The sequence below is a fragment of the Callionymus lyra genome, chromosome 8 (genome assembly GCF_982586985.1).
Source record: "Callionymus lyra chromosome 8, fCalLyr1.hap1.1, whole genome shotgun sequence".
Classification (NCBI taxonomy): Eukaryota; Metazoa; Chordata; class Actinopteri; order Syngnathiformes; family Callionymidae; genus Callionymus; species Callionymus lyra.
In genome coordinates, this window is record NC_141825.1 from 8,518,786 (window position 1) to 8,535,461 (window position 16,676).

The 16,676-nt window shown below is 39.0% G+C and overlaps 1 protein-coding gene across 5 annotated transcripts; it reads right to left on the reverse strand.

The window, feature by feature from the left end:
• Positions 1–296: 296 nt before the first annotated feature.
• On the reverse strand, positions 297–14,286 carry bnip2 (BCL2 interacting protein 2). 5 transcript variants are annotated; one of them, XM_087797623.1, is made up of 12 exons: positions 13,643–14,286; positions 9,291–9,386; positions 9,150–9,217; positions 7,350–7,526; positions 4,198–4,380; positions 4,027–4,129; positions 3,829–3,960; positions 3,674–3,760; positions 2,999–3,097; positions 2,771–2,806; positions 1,799–1,826; positions 297–816 (listed from the first exon to the last, which is right to left on the reverse strand). In XM_087797623.1, exons 1-11 carry the CDS (start codon positions 13,942–13,944, stop codon positions 1,805–1,807), a joined length of 1,305 nt encoding a protein of 434 aa, XP_087653749.1. In that variant the 5' UTR covers positions 13,945–14,286; the 3' UTR covers positions 297–816; positions 1,799–1,804. The 5 variants fall into 5 exon arrangements, with proteins under 5 accessions (XP_087653749.1, XP_087653747.1, XP_087653750.1 ...); XM_087797621.1 differs by having other exon boundaries at positions 1,799–1,829; XM_087797624.1 differs by lacking the exon at positions 2,771–2,806 and having other exon boundaries at positions 1,799–1,829.
• Positions 14,287–16,676: the final 2,390 nt, after the last annotated feature.

Sequence of the window (16,676 nt, forward strand, 5' to 3'; positions counted from 1 at the left end):
TACAGTATTTTTGGTATTTTTATTGTCAGTATTTATAAAGGTGGCTGTGCTGCATTCGAGAAGAAACCTGAAGCGACATGTTTAGCTACGAGCTAAATGTAGCAAATAATTCAATTTTCTTTCCCGCCTGTTCAACCTCATCGTTGCACCACAGACAATACTGCCAACTGTCAGTCATGCGCTCAGAACCCATCGGTTGTCAATCACAATGATGGATGAAACTTAAAAAAAACAAAAAAAAAACATCACAAACACAAATGAACGACACGACAAATGTCAATAACGGACACAAAGCGTTGTGTTGATGTACGACTTTACTTTGAGAAAATTATACTTTCAAACTCGTGTTGTTATGAACAACTCCACAAAGCGGGCGGGGGGGGCACATTCAAGTGGGGGGTTCAAATCCCGCGGCAGGATGCTAACATTCAGCAGTGATCAGTGTTGCGCCCGGTGTGTGTGTGTGTGTGTGTGTGCATGTGTGTGTGAAAAAAGGCCACTCAGTGGATCTTAAAATCAGAACAACCATAAAAATATATTACTTTCTCTCATTTATCGCCATTTATCGATAAATATATATATTCGGAGAGCGGAACATGCATCGTAACGGATCCTCCAGGTCGTTCTGGCGCGACAGCAGGAAGTGAAGGAGCTAAAAACATGTTGCGTCAGCGACGAGGGTTGCGGTGGCACAAGCAGAAAAAGGCACTTTTTTTCCCCCCCTGACGAGACCTCGGTCCGATGGCGACTTCCTGGTTCTACTCCGGGTTGGCTATGGTAGCGATCTCCACTTTGCCGTGCACGTCCTGGTCGATCCTGTGAGCACAACAGTCGACACGTGAGAGACGACGCCAGTCACATGACTTCTGTGAAGTCTTTCATCTGGACCTGGTTTTGATAACAGCTGTCGCTTAATAAATATATTTATAAATCAAAGCAAATTGTCAACACACACACCACTCACTAACACACAAAAACCTCATGGCTTTCCTCGTATTATATTTTTAAATCATAGTTCCGTAAAGTTTTACATTTTGAATACACTGTGTGTAAAATATTATTTACAATAAGCATGGAAATATTCATGCGTTTGTTCATTTTGTGTTGCAATTAAACTTCCAGCCGCTAAATGACAGCGATAATTGCATCCTACGCAACTTAAGTAACAATTAAATCCTGCAAGATCCCGGCGATGACTGAGGACGAGAGGAGACGGTCGACTCCAGCAGCTTTCGAAGCTGATGCTTGGGTTGCCGTTGTCCTTGTATTGCATTGTATTATTTTTAATTCATCCAACAGTTAGTTTCTTATTTTTATCTTGTTCGTCATAATGAATTAAAAAAAACATACTTTAAACGTCCAGCCCTGGTCTTACACCTGCACACAGAAACGCCAAGTACACACACACACACACACACACACACACACACACACACACACACACACACACACACACACACACACACACACACACACACACACACACACACACACACACACACACACACACACACACACACACACACATCACCCCACATGCTCATGGACACACAAAGAAGGTGCAACGGAATCTTTTTCACTGGATCAGCAACAATGTTGTGACTTTTTAAGATGGAGCGTGTGAGCAGAAGCAGAGAGTGCAGTCATGCAGGAGTGTGAGGTCAGGCCAGTGTTGGAGGAGGAGGAGGAGGACTCCATCACACACACACACACACTCACACACACACACACACACACACACACCACGGTGGTTAGGTTTGTTTGTGGCACCACCCATGTGTCACAGGATCAAACTTACCAAAGATCAAACAAATCCCACGCTAAACCTGCTGTTTCAGGGAGAGAAGAGGATTAGCTGCTTCACTCAGACTGATGTGAGCGACTCACAAACCTGCTCAAATAAAATATTACATTCTTTATCTCTTTTTTTTTTACAGCCAGTACCACGAGTCACCAGTGGGGGCAGAAGAGAGCACTGTAGAAATGCGATCACAAAAATCCACAAGCAATCATAAGTCTACACTAAAACTTCACTAACTCACATCCACAAAGAGACAGACACACCCTCTTTAAAAGAGTTTGATCACACACACATGCACGCACACACACATTAGATCAAAACACATGCATATAAAAATAGAGCAACTGCCAAAGAAAAATCTAACGTACACTAAACACATCATCACAAATGAATACACACAAACACCAAGACAAACGCATACCAAGACTCAGAGAGTCACACACAAGTACACAACGAGATGAAAAAAGACTGACCGACACTAAGGCAGAGACAGATTACATTAACACAAACACTTTTCCAAAAAAACCCAAACATTAAACACGTACACAATCTCACAACATAAACCCACGTGCTCACATAGACAATATATACATCCCATAACAACAACCCTATGCACAAACACACAATGTCTCCGCACACACGTGTACAGATACGCACATCAACAAAAAAACAAACACTTATGAATTCATAAAAAATAACATATTTTGTGTGGTTTTCATGATCCAGAACCAACAGCTGAACAGGATTTCTTTCATGGAAGGGTCGGGAAAACACACAACAGAGTGGTAGAGACACACAACAGAGTGGTAGAGACACACAACAGAGTGGTAGAGACACACAACAGAGTGGTAGAGACACACAAGTGGAGTGAGAGAACAAGGGGCGGTGAGCGGTGCTGGTGTGTGCGTTTGTCAGGCGACACAATTAAACACATGTTAGTGATTGAAGTGACAACAACTGTGAACAAACCTCTTTTGGCTTTTCTTATTTTTATCCTGGTCAAACCTTGAAAGAGCGGGAAACTTGCATTTAGGAGAGAAGGCAGGAAAACAGGCAGAGAAAGTATTCACCGGAACAACAGCGAGAACAACGCAGTCAAGTTCTGTTTTTAACATGCTTAAAAGTTGCAACAGCTCCCTCTGTCGGCCACCTGCAGTCACTGCCCTTATATAAACCCTCCCACGGTAGGAAACTTACTGCTTTATACATTCTGGTATGGAAACGTACTCCATTGGGACCAGCTCAGCCAGGTCTGTCAAGCTGAACACAAACTTGATTTTCTGAGAAAACTTTGAGCTGTAGATGAAAGGAAATGATTATTTTAGACGTGTTCTTTTAATTTATCTGTATTACAATGCACTAAATATTTATTTTATTGATTTTATCATACATCTGTAAAGGTGCACAAATAAAGGATCATATTAATGAATAATGCATTTATTAATAACAAATACATACTGATAAACATAATAATATATTGATCAGCCATTAAAGAAAATATACTTTTAAACTCAAAAAGATTTTTAAAATCAAATTAACAAAACATACTTTCATTAAAAAATTTGAAAACCATACCAATAACCAACATGTGATTTACTTCCATTTTAAAATGTATAAAAAATATATATTTCTCTAAAGCAGTAAACTATGGCAAGAATTTATATAATAAAACAAATTACTTAGTAGATTGTTTTAGAATGATTACTATTAAAATCATGAAATGTAAATGAAAAGAGTGACAAGTTATTACTTGTTATTGAGGAAGTAGTATTTAATGAAATACCATATAAAATATATTTTCTGGCAATTTATAGTCATATTTTATTTATAATCATCATAAAATCCTAGAATAGAAAAATAGAATAAAGTTACCTTATGAAAGGTTTCGTTAGAGCCAGAAGTGTGCGGATGAACCAAGACGGATGAACGATGATCAAAGACTTTAAGTTCTTTCTTAACCTGGTAAAAAAAAAAAATAATCATATATTTAACGGATCACATGACCGGACGACTCCTCGTCGACTCACCTCCTGTCGATCTGCTGGTAACACTTCCTGAGCCAGCCCACCGTCGGCATCTTCTTACGGGACGTCGCTCCGTTCAGATAGACGATCATGTAGTTTTCTGCCACCAGCAGCTCCAGGGTTCCGATGACGTACCTGCGCGAGTCGAGTCGGTGTTGGACTAGAACCATGAACCTCACGAGGGCCTCGAACGAGACTCACTTGAATAAATTATCCATGATGTATCTGTAGTTGGGCTGGTTGCTCTCCGGCATGAAGCAGACGGCAAAGACGATGATGGCATTCAGGCCGTCGCCATAGTAACCTGAGGGGGGTCACAGTGAGTCCCGGTGAGGTCATCGTCAAAATCTGACCTTCGTACGAAAGACTGACCTCCGTGGCTGATGACCTTCTTATAAGGCTCGATGGCCTTCATGTCCACCCTGTGCTCCTGGTCTCCGATACGGAAGACCCTCCAGCGCCGGCCCTCCTCCCGCTCCTCCATGACCGAGTACTGCTGCACCGTCTCCACGCCCTTCTGCAGCAGCTCCGTGCTCTTTGGTTTCGGCAGGTCGTCTAGAGACAAGACGGGACACGTCAACTTCTGCACCAGCACTTTATTGATGATCTGGATTCGATTTGGACGCCCGTGTGTTCGATCACGTGCACTCGATCAGAAAACACATTCTAATCAATGGGATCGATATTAACGCCTCAAACACCTCGACTGACTCCTTTGTTCCTGATTTTTTAAACAAACTTAAACAAATCTGTTAGGCAGGAATGATGTCCAACTTTAAATCATAAACCATCTCCATCCATCAGCCGAAACATTATGACCAACTGATTTGATTCTTGATTTGGTGATGCAAGTGCAGATTTATACGAAATATCTGGACGGGGTCTGACTTAATATGTTATAATAAGAAGTCAACCATGGACTTGGTACCAATGAAGTGTTTTATCGACTAGTTATTCTAGGCAGATATAAACTTGGTGGATTCTTGTGTCACAAACAAACTTTGATTGGTGGACTAGCAAAAAAGGGATAAAGAAGAATCACCTTAAAGCAGCAGTAAGTAACATTTAAAACTGTTTTTTTTCCCCTACAATTTCCGTTGGGTTGAATACTGAACAGTCATGACTTACACAAATATATATTAACATATCTGTATATTATATTTGTATATATGGTTCCCTAAATTATCATTCAGAATTGAACCAATAAGAAAAAATAAATAAAACATACTAAATAAAATTGTAGGTGCCAGAAACTTTCTAGAGAGTTATAGCTTTACTCTAACCATACAAATGCTGTGGCTAATTGGAAAAAAACAATTTAGTTCAATCAATAAAGTTCTACCTAATCTAACAAGAGGTTGCAGAAACAGTCAAAGGACCACAGGTGGATGCCGGGCCACACTTTGTCCTGGTCTGAATTAAAGGGTCGGAAATAGCCTTGGCAAACATCAGGTGTTAATAAGATCCACCTCTTCACTAAATCCGTTAACAAACACACCTCAGACGATCTCGCCCTCTCTGATGCATGAACATTTGGTCATAATGTTTTGGCTGTAAAATGTGTCGTAAAGTACAAAAAGAAATCATGAAATGTTGCCGTGATCAAAACATCCAATTAAAATCATGCAAAAATGTTCTGGCATGCAAGTGTGTGTCATTGACATTTGTGTACACAATCAAAAACATCAACTCATTGAAGTAAAACACAAATCAATCTGGTTTAATCGACCAGTGACTGCAGATGATGAGGGAGAGATTTTCTTTTTTTTTTACCACTGGACCTGCTGCTGGCCTGCTGCCTGTTTCCAGGCTGGGAATGGAAACAATTCTCCCGGAGAAAAGAGCGGAAGGCAGCGAGAGTGGAAACAAAACACAACAAAGCATTTTTTTTTCAAACTGAACTTGAAACTGACAAGTAAGTGCTCGTGACAAAACCTGCCGGGTAAAAGGAAGAAGGAGTTAAAAGTTTGCTGGTAACCTCAAGAATGTCAGAGAAACATCACTTTGAAAATATCTATAATTTGAAACGAACAATAGTCTGAAAAGAGCTTCAACAATGACCAGACACAGGAAAACATTTTTAAATGAGTTTGTGCGAGTGAGAGAATCCTCAGCAGTGTAGACATTCTTTTACATTAGAACATTATCCCATTTGAGTCTCAAACTATAAGGCATACTTAAAAGTACTTTTGAAATATCAACAAATGACAATATATAATAGAATATATCATTTCATTATTTATAATTTGTTTAGTGATTTAGAAAAGTATCCCTATATCACCTAAGAAAGTTGAGTCTCAAACTACAAGGCATACTTAAAAGTACTTTCTAAATATCAACATGTGACAGTATATAATAGAATATATCATTTTAATATTTATAATTTGTTTAGTGATTTAGAAAAGTATCCCTGTATCACCTAAGAAAGTTGAGTCTCAAACTATAAGGCATACTTAAAAGTACTTTTGAAATATCAACAAATGACAATATATAATAGAATATATCATTTAAATATTTATAATTTTATTAATAATTTATAATTAAATTATATTCATGATTACAGCCCAATAGCTTCTGGTCTAATGTTAATACATATTTTATTGAGTATTGTTTTGATTGTTTAAGCGCTTTGTGACCCTGGTCTGGAAAAGCGCTCTATAAATACAAATGACTTACTTACATTATTATTATATTACATGCAAGTTTTTCCTTGATTCTCCGAGACTCCCATGTTTGTCTCTGTGGTGTCTTGACCTTTTAAGCATATACTTTATTGAGTATTGTTTTGATAGTTTAAGCACTTTGTGACCCTGGTCTAGAAAAGCACTCTACAAATATTACTTACTTACTTAACTAACATATCCCACACAATATGGGAGGCACTCTCTGTCCCCCTCTAGAGGTCACAGCAAGAAAGGCCCTAATTTAGAAAAGGATTAGCGTGATTGCGTTGCATCAAAGTACATGTCATCATCAGAACAAAAAAATGTGACGGTTATAAAGTAAATTCTCCATCATTTTTGATAATCGTTAACTAGTTTTAAGAACATCTATGAGAGAAAGTCAATCCTAATGCATGTATATCCATAATAAACCAGGTCAGAACAAGTATAGTAGTTACATTAATACGCAGTAGAATTTGGCTAATTTAAATGAAATTAAATCTTAACCTATTTAAAACTATTTAAAGTTAAAAAGTGCTAAATCATAGTACCGATGTGAATGTGAGCAACAGACTTAGGCTCACACTGTTATAAAGACTAAAGTTTTAAAAGAAAAATCTCCTTTTCACCAAACTGTTTATGTAAAGTGCTATTAACCCCGATATGGATCAATTGGGCTGAACAAAACCAACCCAAATCGCATCAGTCCACTTTACCTTTCGGCGAGCACATACCCTGAAGACAAGAACAGTACGTCACCAGCCAAAACCCCACCTTTGATGACATCGCCTGCGTAACAGTTCTCAGAAGCCTCGACGCTGAAAGCAGATATTCATCCTCGTAATTGACCTCATTCCTCACCTTCCCACTCGAACTCGTTGCTGTCGTCGGACGGCGTGTCGATGTCGTCCAAATCCAGCTCCGTGCTTTCCTCCAGCTCGTCGGAGAGAATAGAACCTTCACTGTGGTCCAGGGTGAGACTGATATCTGGGGCAGCCAGCTTCCTCCGCTGCCTTTTGCCATGGTTGACTGCGTAGCCTTGAGAAGATAAATTCCGCCATTAGAAACACCATTTCTTGGGAATTAAAGTTCATAGCTTTTGATGTTATTTCTTCATACGTAGGTTGGGTTTAGAGAGAGTCCAGGCAGTGACCTCAATACTCAAGGCACCACTGTTGTCTGTATTTTTTTTTTTAATATGTGAATAGGTGTCATCAGCAGACCACTGAACCACTAGGTTATAAAATGCTATTATTTTTTTTTTACACAATTTGACACAAATCAATGGATTATACAGGCAAACGATCTCCAGGAGGCGCTTTTACAAGAAGCACAAGCACACGAGAGACAGTACGAAGAGAGAACGCTTAGAGGAAGTAGACAGTTTTCGTCATCATGTGGCAGAATTGCAAAATCATGCACATTATACACACGCCATCTTGATAGGAGAGACATCAGAAAGGTTATGATGCAAAGTTTTGAGTTAAAGAGCGAAATATAGATGCTGCACATAAACTAGGTTTTAATGAATCAGTGGCGAGACTTTAAAAAAAACAAATGCAGTGTAAATGGACTCAAAAAGACAACAAAAACGTACAAAAAATGAGAGTGACAGATCTGTTTTTGGTTGTTACTCAGCACTGATCCAAAAAAAACTTTATTAATAAAGAAATGTGTTTAGGTTACAACTGGAGGTGTTCAAAGGAATTGATTTACATTGATTTAGATTTGATTTTAAATGTTAAGACAATCATTTAAAATACTCTCGATAAAATCTGCGGGACATCCTGATCCGACTACGCATGTGGCTCTGAAAGGAATGCACAACAAAGGTGGCCCTTTTGGGTAATGTAATGCAGACATGTGTGTTGTTGTGATGGTGGTCAGACAGTTGGGAAGACGTACTATGGAAACGCCCCCATGAGTTAAACTGTCAAGGGGAACTGAAGTCCCAGAACACATTAGACCTCTTTAGTCACTCTCTTTGGATGACAAGTTACTGGCACCAATAAGCTAAGCTAAGTTAAGCAGCACTTAGCTTTGAGTAGCCAGCAGCATCATGAAAGGAAAAAAGTACGTAAAAAATCTTAGATCTGAATTGAATAATGTTATAGCAAATGATTCCCGCTCTGGAAAAGCGCTATATAAATACAAATTACTTACTTACTTACTTACAACATGCACAATAGAAAAATGATTTATTTAAAATTGAGTTGGCGAGGCTTATATTCATGTGCGCTTGATAGTCTAGTAATTGCAGTCATTTGTGTAACATTTTCTGGTCTTTTTTTTGGGGGGGGGGGGTTCCTCGGGTTAGGAATAGTTCGTACTAGCAGCAGCGTGTAGATGCAGTACAAGTCATGGCAAAAACCTTTAAGCCGTTTCTAAATCCTACTGAAACTACAGAACTCCACTAAACTCTTCTTTGACCCAAAACATTTCCTGGAATACTATTATTTTGCTGACAGAAACATAACCCCACTGGCACAGACATTTTACACGGATTTGTACGGAACACATTTTGGAGATTTTTTGCATTTAGAGATACGACATAGTTTAACAAGAGGTTTCCTCAAGCCTGATCAAAACTGTGAAATTTTCTTGGAAAACGTAATAAAGAAGTACTTTCAAATCAGGAATGTGTTGTTATACGGTCATTACCGGCATCTGATTCCTCAGAGGTTCCAGCAAACAGCTCTTGTTCAAGCTCCTCTTCCTCAGGTAGAGGTCTGTCAGGGGGGGAGCAAAGAAAAGGTGAAGCACTCTTTCAAACAACGACGCTCATCGCTGATGACCTGGTACCTTGGAAAGTCCTCGTCCTGCCACTCCTCCTTCAGCTCCACTCCCTCCATACGCAACCTGGCTTCTGTAGTAGCAACCGATTCTTGCCGCTCGAGGCTACCAAACAAAAAAAAAACAAAACACAATGATGAATCTTTGTGAGTAATTGTCCTTGCGAAAATCCCTAAATCCTCCAGACAACCCTTGTATTCATCCTAAGAATCCCAGGTCAGGATGTGTGACGAATAACTCATAATTGCTTAACAGTTATTGGTTCTTGTATCTCGTCATCATAATAGTCTGAACACAGATTTAGTGTTCAGTCAATTCTTAAAAAAAAACCTGCATTAACCCATTACATAAACTCTGAAACTTAAAGAACTGTCAGCATAGTGTCATGTTCAGAAAGCCAGTTTTGTAACATGCTGTGATGACATACACAGTTGTTTTAAAAGGCATTTCAACATTTAATTGATGGTCAAAAAAAAGAACATACTCATAGTTGCACAGTTTTTTTGTTCTTTTTAAAGGGCCACCAATGTGTTGATTTAAGTGTCTCTTAAAAAGATCTTGGACCTCAATTGTATCATCAGTATGTGTCCGTTTGTACAAAACTCTCTTTTTATTGAAATATTGACCTTAGAAAATGTGCTTAAGTCCCGCCCACTGAATACAAATTTACAGATTCAATCTTGTTCACCGTAACCACACCCACTCTGCTGTGATTGGTCAATTATTGAGGTTTGTCACTGCGTGTCATCAATCTCAGAAGTCTGCACCTCCACGTGACTCATTGTATAAACAAAGCGGGCGTGTGATTACAGCTGGCTGGGCGAGGCAAGAGGCCATTATTACGTCATAATAGACTCCGCTCTCCTGGTGTTGCTTGTTTTAGTTGAAACCTCATTGGTTAAACTGAACATGCTCGATCAGTCGGAACAAAAACCTGCCCCACCCCGGCCCTTTGAGGACCAGTTTGCCCACCCCTGACCTAAACCATACCTACCAGTACTGGTGACTGGTGCAGCAGCAACAGCCTTGTGCAAACAACCCCTAGAGCCCAGTGTGTAAAGGTGTATAACGGCACAGTGGTGGGTGAAACGTACGTACAGTAGTATCTGTTTACAAAGGCTATAATAGCATTTATTGGGTGTGTTGTATGTCAACATGGTAAGCCTTAGTAAGAAATTTTGCAGTCTGCACCATTACTAAAAAAAAGGTTGACATGAAATACTGAAACAATGTAAATGGAGCCTAAATTCTGTGAACAACCCCTCTCAACCAGTTGCGCACTAAAAGATCATAAATCTTTTAATGATTGAGCACTTAAAAACCACCAACACTGTAACCTAAATCACCCTTTTTCTTCCTCCCGTCACATTTTCTTAGCTGCCTGCCATGAGCATACACATCTTACAAAGCAGCTACACACATTTTAAATAGGTTGCCTTTTGTAACCTTTAAAACTGTCATCATTTCAAGGGGCACTACACTTGTAACAGAAGAAGTATGTCACAGACAACAGTGTAAACGCACAACAACACAGAGTGGCCGTCAAAAATCACCCCCAGAATTAGTGCTTGACAAACTAATCAGATCACTGCCTTCTTGAAGAGCTTAGCAGCTTGTGCGCAGGACTTAGTTCATAAATCACAAGGCTTGCTAATGCAGATCATGGTATCTGTATCTTTGCTGTACAGTGCTCTCTTTGACGCATTAATCACATACATGACTGTGTTTGTGCACCAGACACAGAAACACGCAAAGCATTTGATACTCGACTATTCATGGCAAAAACGTGTATGTCGTTTTTGTTGTGTGTAGCTTTACATAATCCTACTGAACATACGAAAGAGAGAACCACATGTAGGGTAAGGTTTACACAGAAGGAACGGTTGTTGGCACATATGAGTGAAGCATTGATGCCAACATCTGGAGACATCTCTACATGAAGACAGTTCCTCAACTAATCTCGAGCTTAAAAAGGTCTGAAAAAATATGATAATAATAATAATAATACATAGAAAATAATGATATAAAGACGATGGACAATTTGTGTCCCAAGTCTGCAAAATCAGAAATATGCCATGTATTGTGCATCCGTTTCAGAAAAGGTCCAATTTTGCCATTGCTAATACACACATCAGAGCAGAAAAAAAGGGTATTTTAACCATCTGATCAGTGGCTGGTCTGACAGTGTTGAAAACGCATGTGTCCAAACACTATGGAAACACTCTGTGAGTTAGACTGTCAAGGAAAAATTAAGTCCCGGTACGTGTAAGACCCCGGTAGTCACTCCTCTGTTGTATATTGTATTCTTTTGGACAGCGATTTACTGACGCAAACATTGTTAAGCTAAGTAAAGTAGCACTTTGCTTTGAGAATCCAGCATCTGTTTGCATAGAAAATCTGTTTAAAATCTGATCACGGCTCCAATAATTGAAATTCAAACATGAGAGAGAAAAAGATTCCCACTAGGGCTGCAGGATATATATCGAAAAAATATCGAAATCGCAGGTATTGGGAAATGCGCACTTTGACCAATTAGTGTCACGTTCTGTAAAGTTGTCAATTTGTACTACTATATCTCGTTGTTTTTTACGTCTCGGTCTGTCTGAGAACTGAGCGGCGCAGCTTGCTAGGCTCGCTGACTTAGCGCAGCTCAGTCTATTAACGGAAGTAAGACTAACTTAAGAGCACTACTCAAACGCGAGTGATCAAGTCACTCATCTCTTTCAACCCCCTTTGTTAAAGCAACAAATTGTAAGAACTTCTCATCTCGTCTCAGTTGTTTTCAGTGTTCTTTTAAGATCGCGGAACTTCCAAACAAGCGGTCTTTAATTGCGACGCGTCGGCGGCTCCTCTCTGATGTCGCTCAGACTCAGGAAACTGATGCAAGTCCCGTGAAACTGAGCGTTATAAGTGATATTTATACTCGCAGCTGAGCATATAATATCGTGCAGCCCTAATTCCCACCCATAGTTACAACATGCACAACAGAAATTTCTGGCTTAGTGTCTATTCGAGTTTGACCTTCAGATGAACGTGATAATTATTGTATGAGTCATGTTTTATTCATAAAACAATATTTTTTATTGAGCATGTTAATGTCTCAATAATTGAAAATGACCACAAAATGTGTTACTGTGGATGGAACAGTTCCGAGCAACAATCATCCCTTTAAGGGTTTTAGTATAACGCATCCATTGTGACATAAAAGACTTGGATTTTGCCATTTCACACGAGTTTTGAACTTTTAAACTCGTCAATTCTTCAATAACCTCTCACGGGTCATTTACCAATGATTACTTTTGATCATGATCAATGATTCAACATCATTCATATGGTTTAATGCTTCTTATTTATGATGAGAAACCAGTCGTGATTGTTGCATGACGTCCAGTGCTGGGAAGATACAACTGAAGTACACATTCAAGTTTTATATAAAATGCATGTTTTAAGCCTCGGGGCATTCCAAACTTTTTTATTAAACCAATCCATGATAGTTCACGACAAGTGCAGCAAGAGTCTTAAACAGATACGTCAAGGTTTGTGCGCGATGAATACAGAGATCTAACGGTTGATCGAACCTGTTCATGCCAGAGGGCGGTTTCTATCTCTACTAGAATCTAAAAGACACTAGAAAACACAATGAATAAGTCAATCAATCGATTTTATACCGCTGATTTCCTTATGGGGATTGAGGGGGGGCTCGTGCTTATCCCCAGGGTCTTCGGGCGAGACACACCCTTCAAAGGTCGCACAAAGACATACAACCATTCACACACACACACTCATACCTATGGAGTATTTAATACATTTCCCAATTCCCGTTTCTGGACTGTGGGAGAAGACCGGAGTAAAACCCACAAAACACAAACTCAAAAGGTCAAATGTCACCTACCTCCCAAACTGGGAAGTGAACCTGCAACTTTCTTACTGCGAGTCAATGGTTACTAACCACTGCAAAAACTATTTCAGTTCAAAACTGTCAGAAAAGTTTTTTTGGGGGGCAATTCTGGTTATTGTTTTAGGGGAAAATTATTTGGGTTGCGCTTTTCTGAAACTTAAGTGTCACTTGGTAATCTACCGCTGATACCCACAGGTTTTCACTGGGAAACCAGTCAAGTGCTAACTCCTGGTGGACCAGATTTTATTGGTCATCTTATCAGTATTCCCAGAGCGATAAAGGAACCATAAACAATAAGGATGATGATAAAATATATCTTTGTATTCCTAGTTGAATGTAAATAAGCATTTGTTTTAAATTCTGGGTGAAGCATCAGTTGCCAACACAGGTATTTAACATGATAAAAAGTGGATGGTGGTGACCCCCATACTTACCTGGAGCCTGTTATAAATGGATAACTCACCTTCCAATGGTTCTGGGGGTCTCCTCCAGCTGTTCATGGTCCGAGGTCTGTAGACTTCCTCTCGTGTTGACCACACTCTCCTCGAGAGCCTCCTCGCCATTTTCCACCGTGGACGTCAAGCTGTCGTCGTCGCCTTCCCCGGACACCCCGGAAGATGAGGCGGTGGACGTGGTGTGCCCGCGCCCCGAGTCCTCCTCGTCCGCCCGCCCGGCTGTGACGAACCCTGCGCCGCTACTATTGTTCGAACCCAGCTCAGCCACAGCCTTCGGCACTTCATCGCCCTCGATCACATCCGACGCCATGGTGTCTTGAAGAGTCACGAAGAGGTTTGAAGAGTTTTTTTGTTTTTGTTTTAAAAGCCGCTCATTTTTTTTGTCAACTTGTTTTTTAAAAGTTTGCGGTTAGCATGTTAGCTCCTCGGAGAGAGAAGGGGCTCCAGTGGTGGTTGTTGTTGTTGACAGCGACCGAACTAACCTGCATTGCTGACGGTTAGAAGTTAAAAACATTCACCTCCGGTTCCGTCCATTTGAACCCGAGAGTCCAGGGAATGAAGTTTTTTTATTTATGCGGCGGCGACTAGGAGTGAACCCGCTTTTTCAATTTCCTTCCTCTCCCTCTCTCTCTCTCTCCCTCTCTCTCTCCAAGTCCGCTTCTTTGTGCGTACGTAAGTGACGTGAGTCACGCCACCCCGCGGTCAGCCTTAGGGAAATTGCGTAGCCACGGCTATAAAGAGACGCCCACCGGAGCCACTCGATTATTAGTCACTTTTTTAAACAAAACAAAACAAAACAAAAGACATTTGACCAAATGAAAAACCACACTGATGATTGAAACTGACCATAACGTTCCGGTTCAAGAACTCGTTCCCTAAGACACTTTTATTCATGTATGCTTTTTTCTTGATTTTTTGAGACTCTTGTGTTTGTCTCTGTGTTCTCTTGATCTTTTAAGCATATCTTTTATTTTATTGTTTTTTATTTTATTTTATTTTATTTTTGATTGTTTAAGCGCTTTGTGACCCTGGTCTTGAAAAGCGCTTTATAAATACTAATTCAGGCTTTTCCTTGATTTTCTGGAACTCCTTTTGTTTTATCAGTTTTATCTTAAAGTATATACTTTATTGATTGTTTGATTGTTTAAGCGCTTTGTGACCCTGGTCTGGAAAAGCTCTATTTAAATAAAAAATTACTTACTTACTTACTTAATTACTTACTTACTTACTTACTTATTTACTTACTTACTTACTTACTTATTTACTTAATTACTTACTTACTTACTTACTTATTTACTTACTTACTTACTTACTTACTTAATTACTTACTAACTAAGGATCATCAAATGGATTTTATTTATTTATTTTATATGGCACCCCTCATTTATATTAATTTAATTATTTTTATTCTACACTGTCATCACCATAAAAATAAAAATAAATCAATGTTGTGATTATCAATACAAGTTTATTATTCTGATATCATGATAGACTTTCATGACTTTCAGGATCAACTTTAAAATTCTGGTTCTTACTTTCAGATCTATTCATGGTCAGACCTTCCATCAGTGATCTGATCCAGACTTACATCCCAGCTCGAGCTCTGAGGTCTGTGGATCAGAATCTACTGATGGTTCCTGAACACGGTTCCAGACCAGAGGAGAGAAATCCTTCCAGACTGTTGCTCCTAAGCTTTGGAACGATCTTCCTCTGTGTTTGATGATCTACTGACTCCTTCAAGAAACATCTTAAGACATTCTTATTTGGGCTTTTCCCTGATTTTCTGGAACTGTCTTATCTTGACCTTTAAAGTATATATTTTAATAAGTATTGTTTTGATTGTTTAAGCGCTTTGTGACGCTGTTCTTGAAAAGCGCTGTTTAAATATAAATTACTTCGATTATCATTTACAAAAAATAACATCAATTATCTTCCCCTGGATAAAAAGAGCTCTGTCAGAAAAGTAGAGACACTTCTTCTTATCACTGATGTTCTACGGTTAAGTTTGAGTAACTGTCTTGGTGCAATATTGGAGGGAGTGTCGCAATGAGTAGAAGTCACTTTTAAATGGTAGGTCTAAGTACTTATATTTCTTATTGCTACCTCAGATACTTGCATCACGTTAGGAATATCAAAGTGTATTTTGTGTACATCATACTCTTATATTTGAAAATAAAAATGCTGCCCAAGCTCATGATCTACACAAACCGCATCACTCAATGTCCCTAAAAAGTCATTCTGAAATGTATAATATTGACATTGAAGTGAATTCAAATACTTTTTTTTCTCAGAGTTTAGAGTTTATGTAAAAAGGGCAACTCATGTGTTGATTTGAGCGTCTCTTAAAGAGCAACTAATGTGAAAATCCAACTCTCCTGACTCGCTCACATGTTTTAAATGTTGAAGTCTTCCTCTCAAAGATGCAGTAAGTCCCTCATCAAGACCACGTTTTGAACTTATTACTTGTTCACACATCTGTGGCGTGGTTATGGTAAACACGATTTCATCTCCAGAAAAACAAAGCATGTTTAGAGGGATGGGCTTGTACACATTTTCCAATGTAAATATTTCAACAGATATAGACTGATGAGTACAATAGAGGTCCAATATAACTTTAAGAGACACTTAAATCAACAGATTAGTTGAACTTTAACAACACCAACATAGTGCAAAAAGTTTAGTGAAAATGAACTATATTGTAAATGCGTTATTGACCGTTTATAGTTGAGTCTTTAAATGTATGTCAACTAAACCCGGGTAAAACTGAGGAACCTTTATGAAGCATACACTATTCATTTACGCTCCTGTCCGGTAGGTGGCAGTATATAATAAATGTTCCTTGATTTGAGCCGTTATTCATGACACGTTAGAGAGCCAGCTGTTTTTCATTTTTATTTTTATTAACTTCTACTACTATTTCGTTTTGACATAAAAAAAAGTCTTTCCATTCCATTTCCAGGGGTGAGTAGGCATTATCTTTGTTTTTCTCAAAGATTTTAAACTGTATTTAATAAACCACAAATTGAAACTTTGTTTGTCACT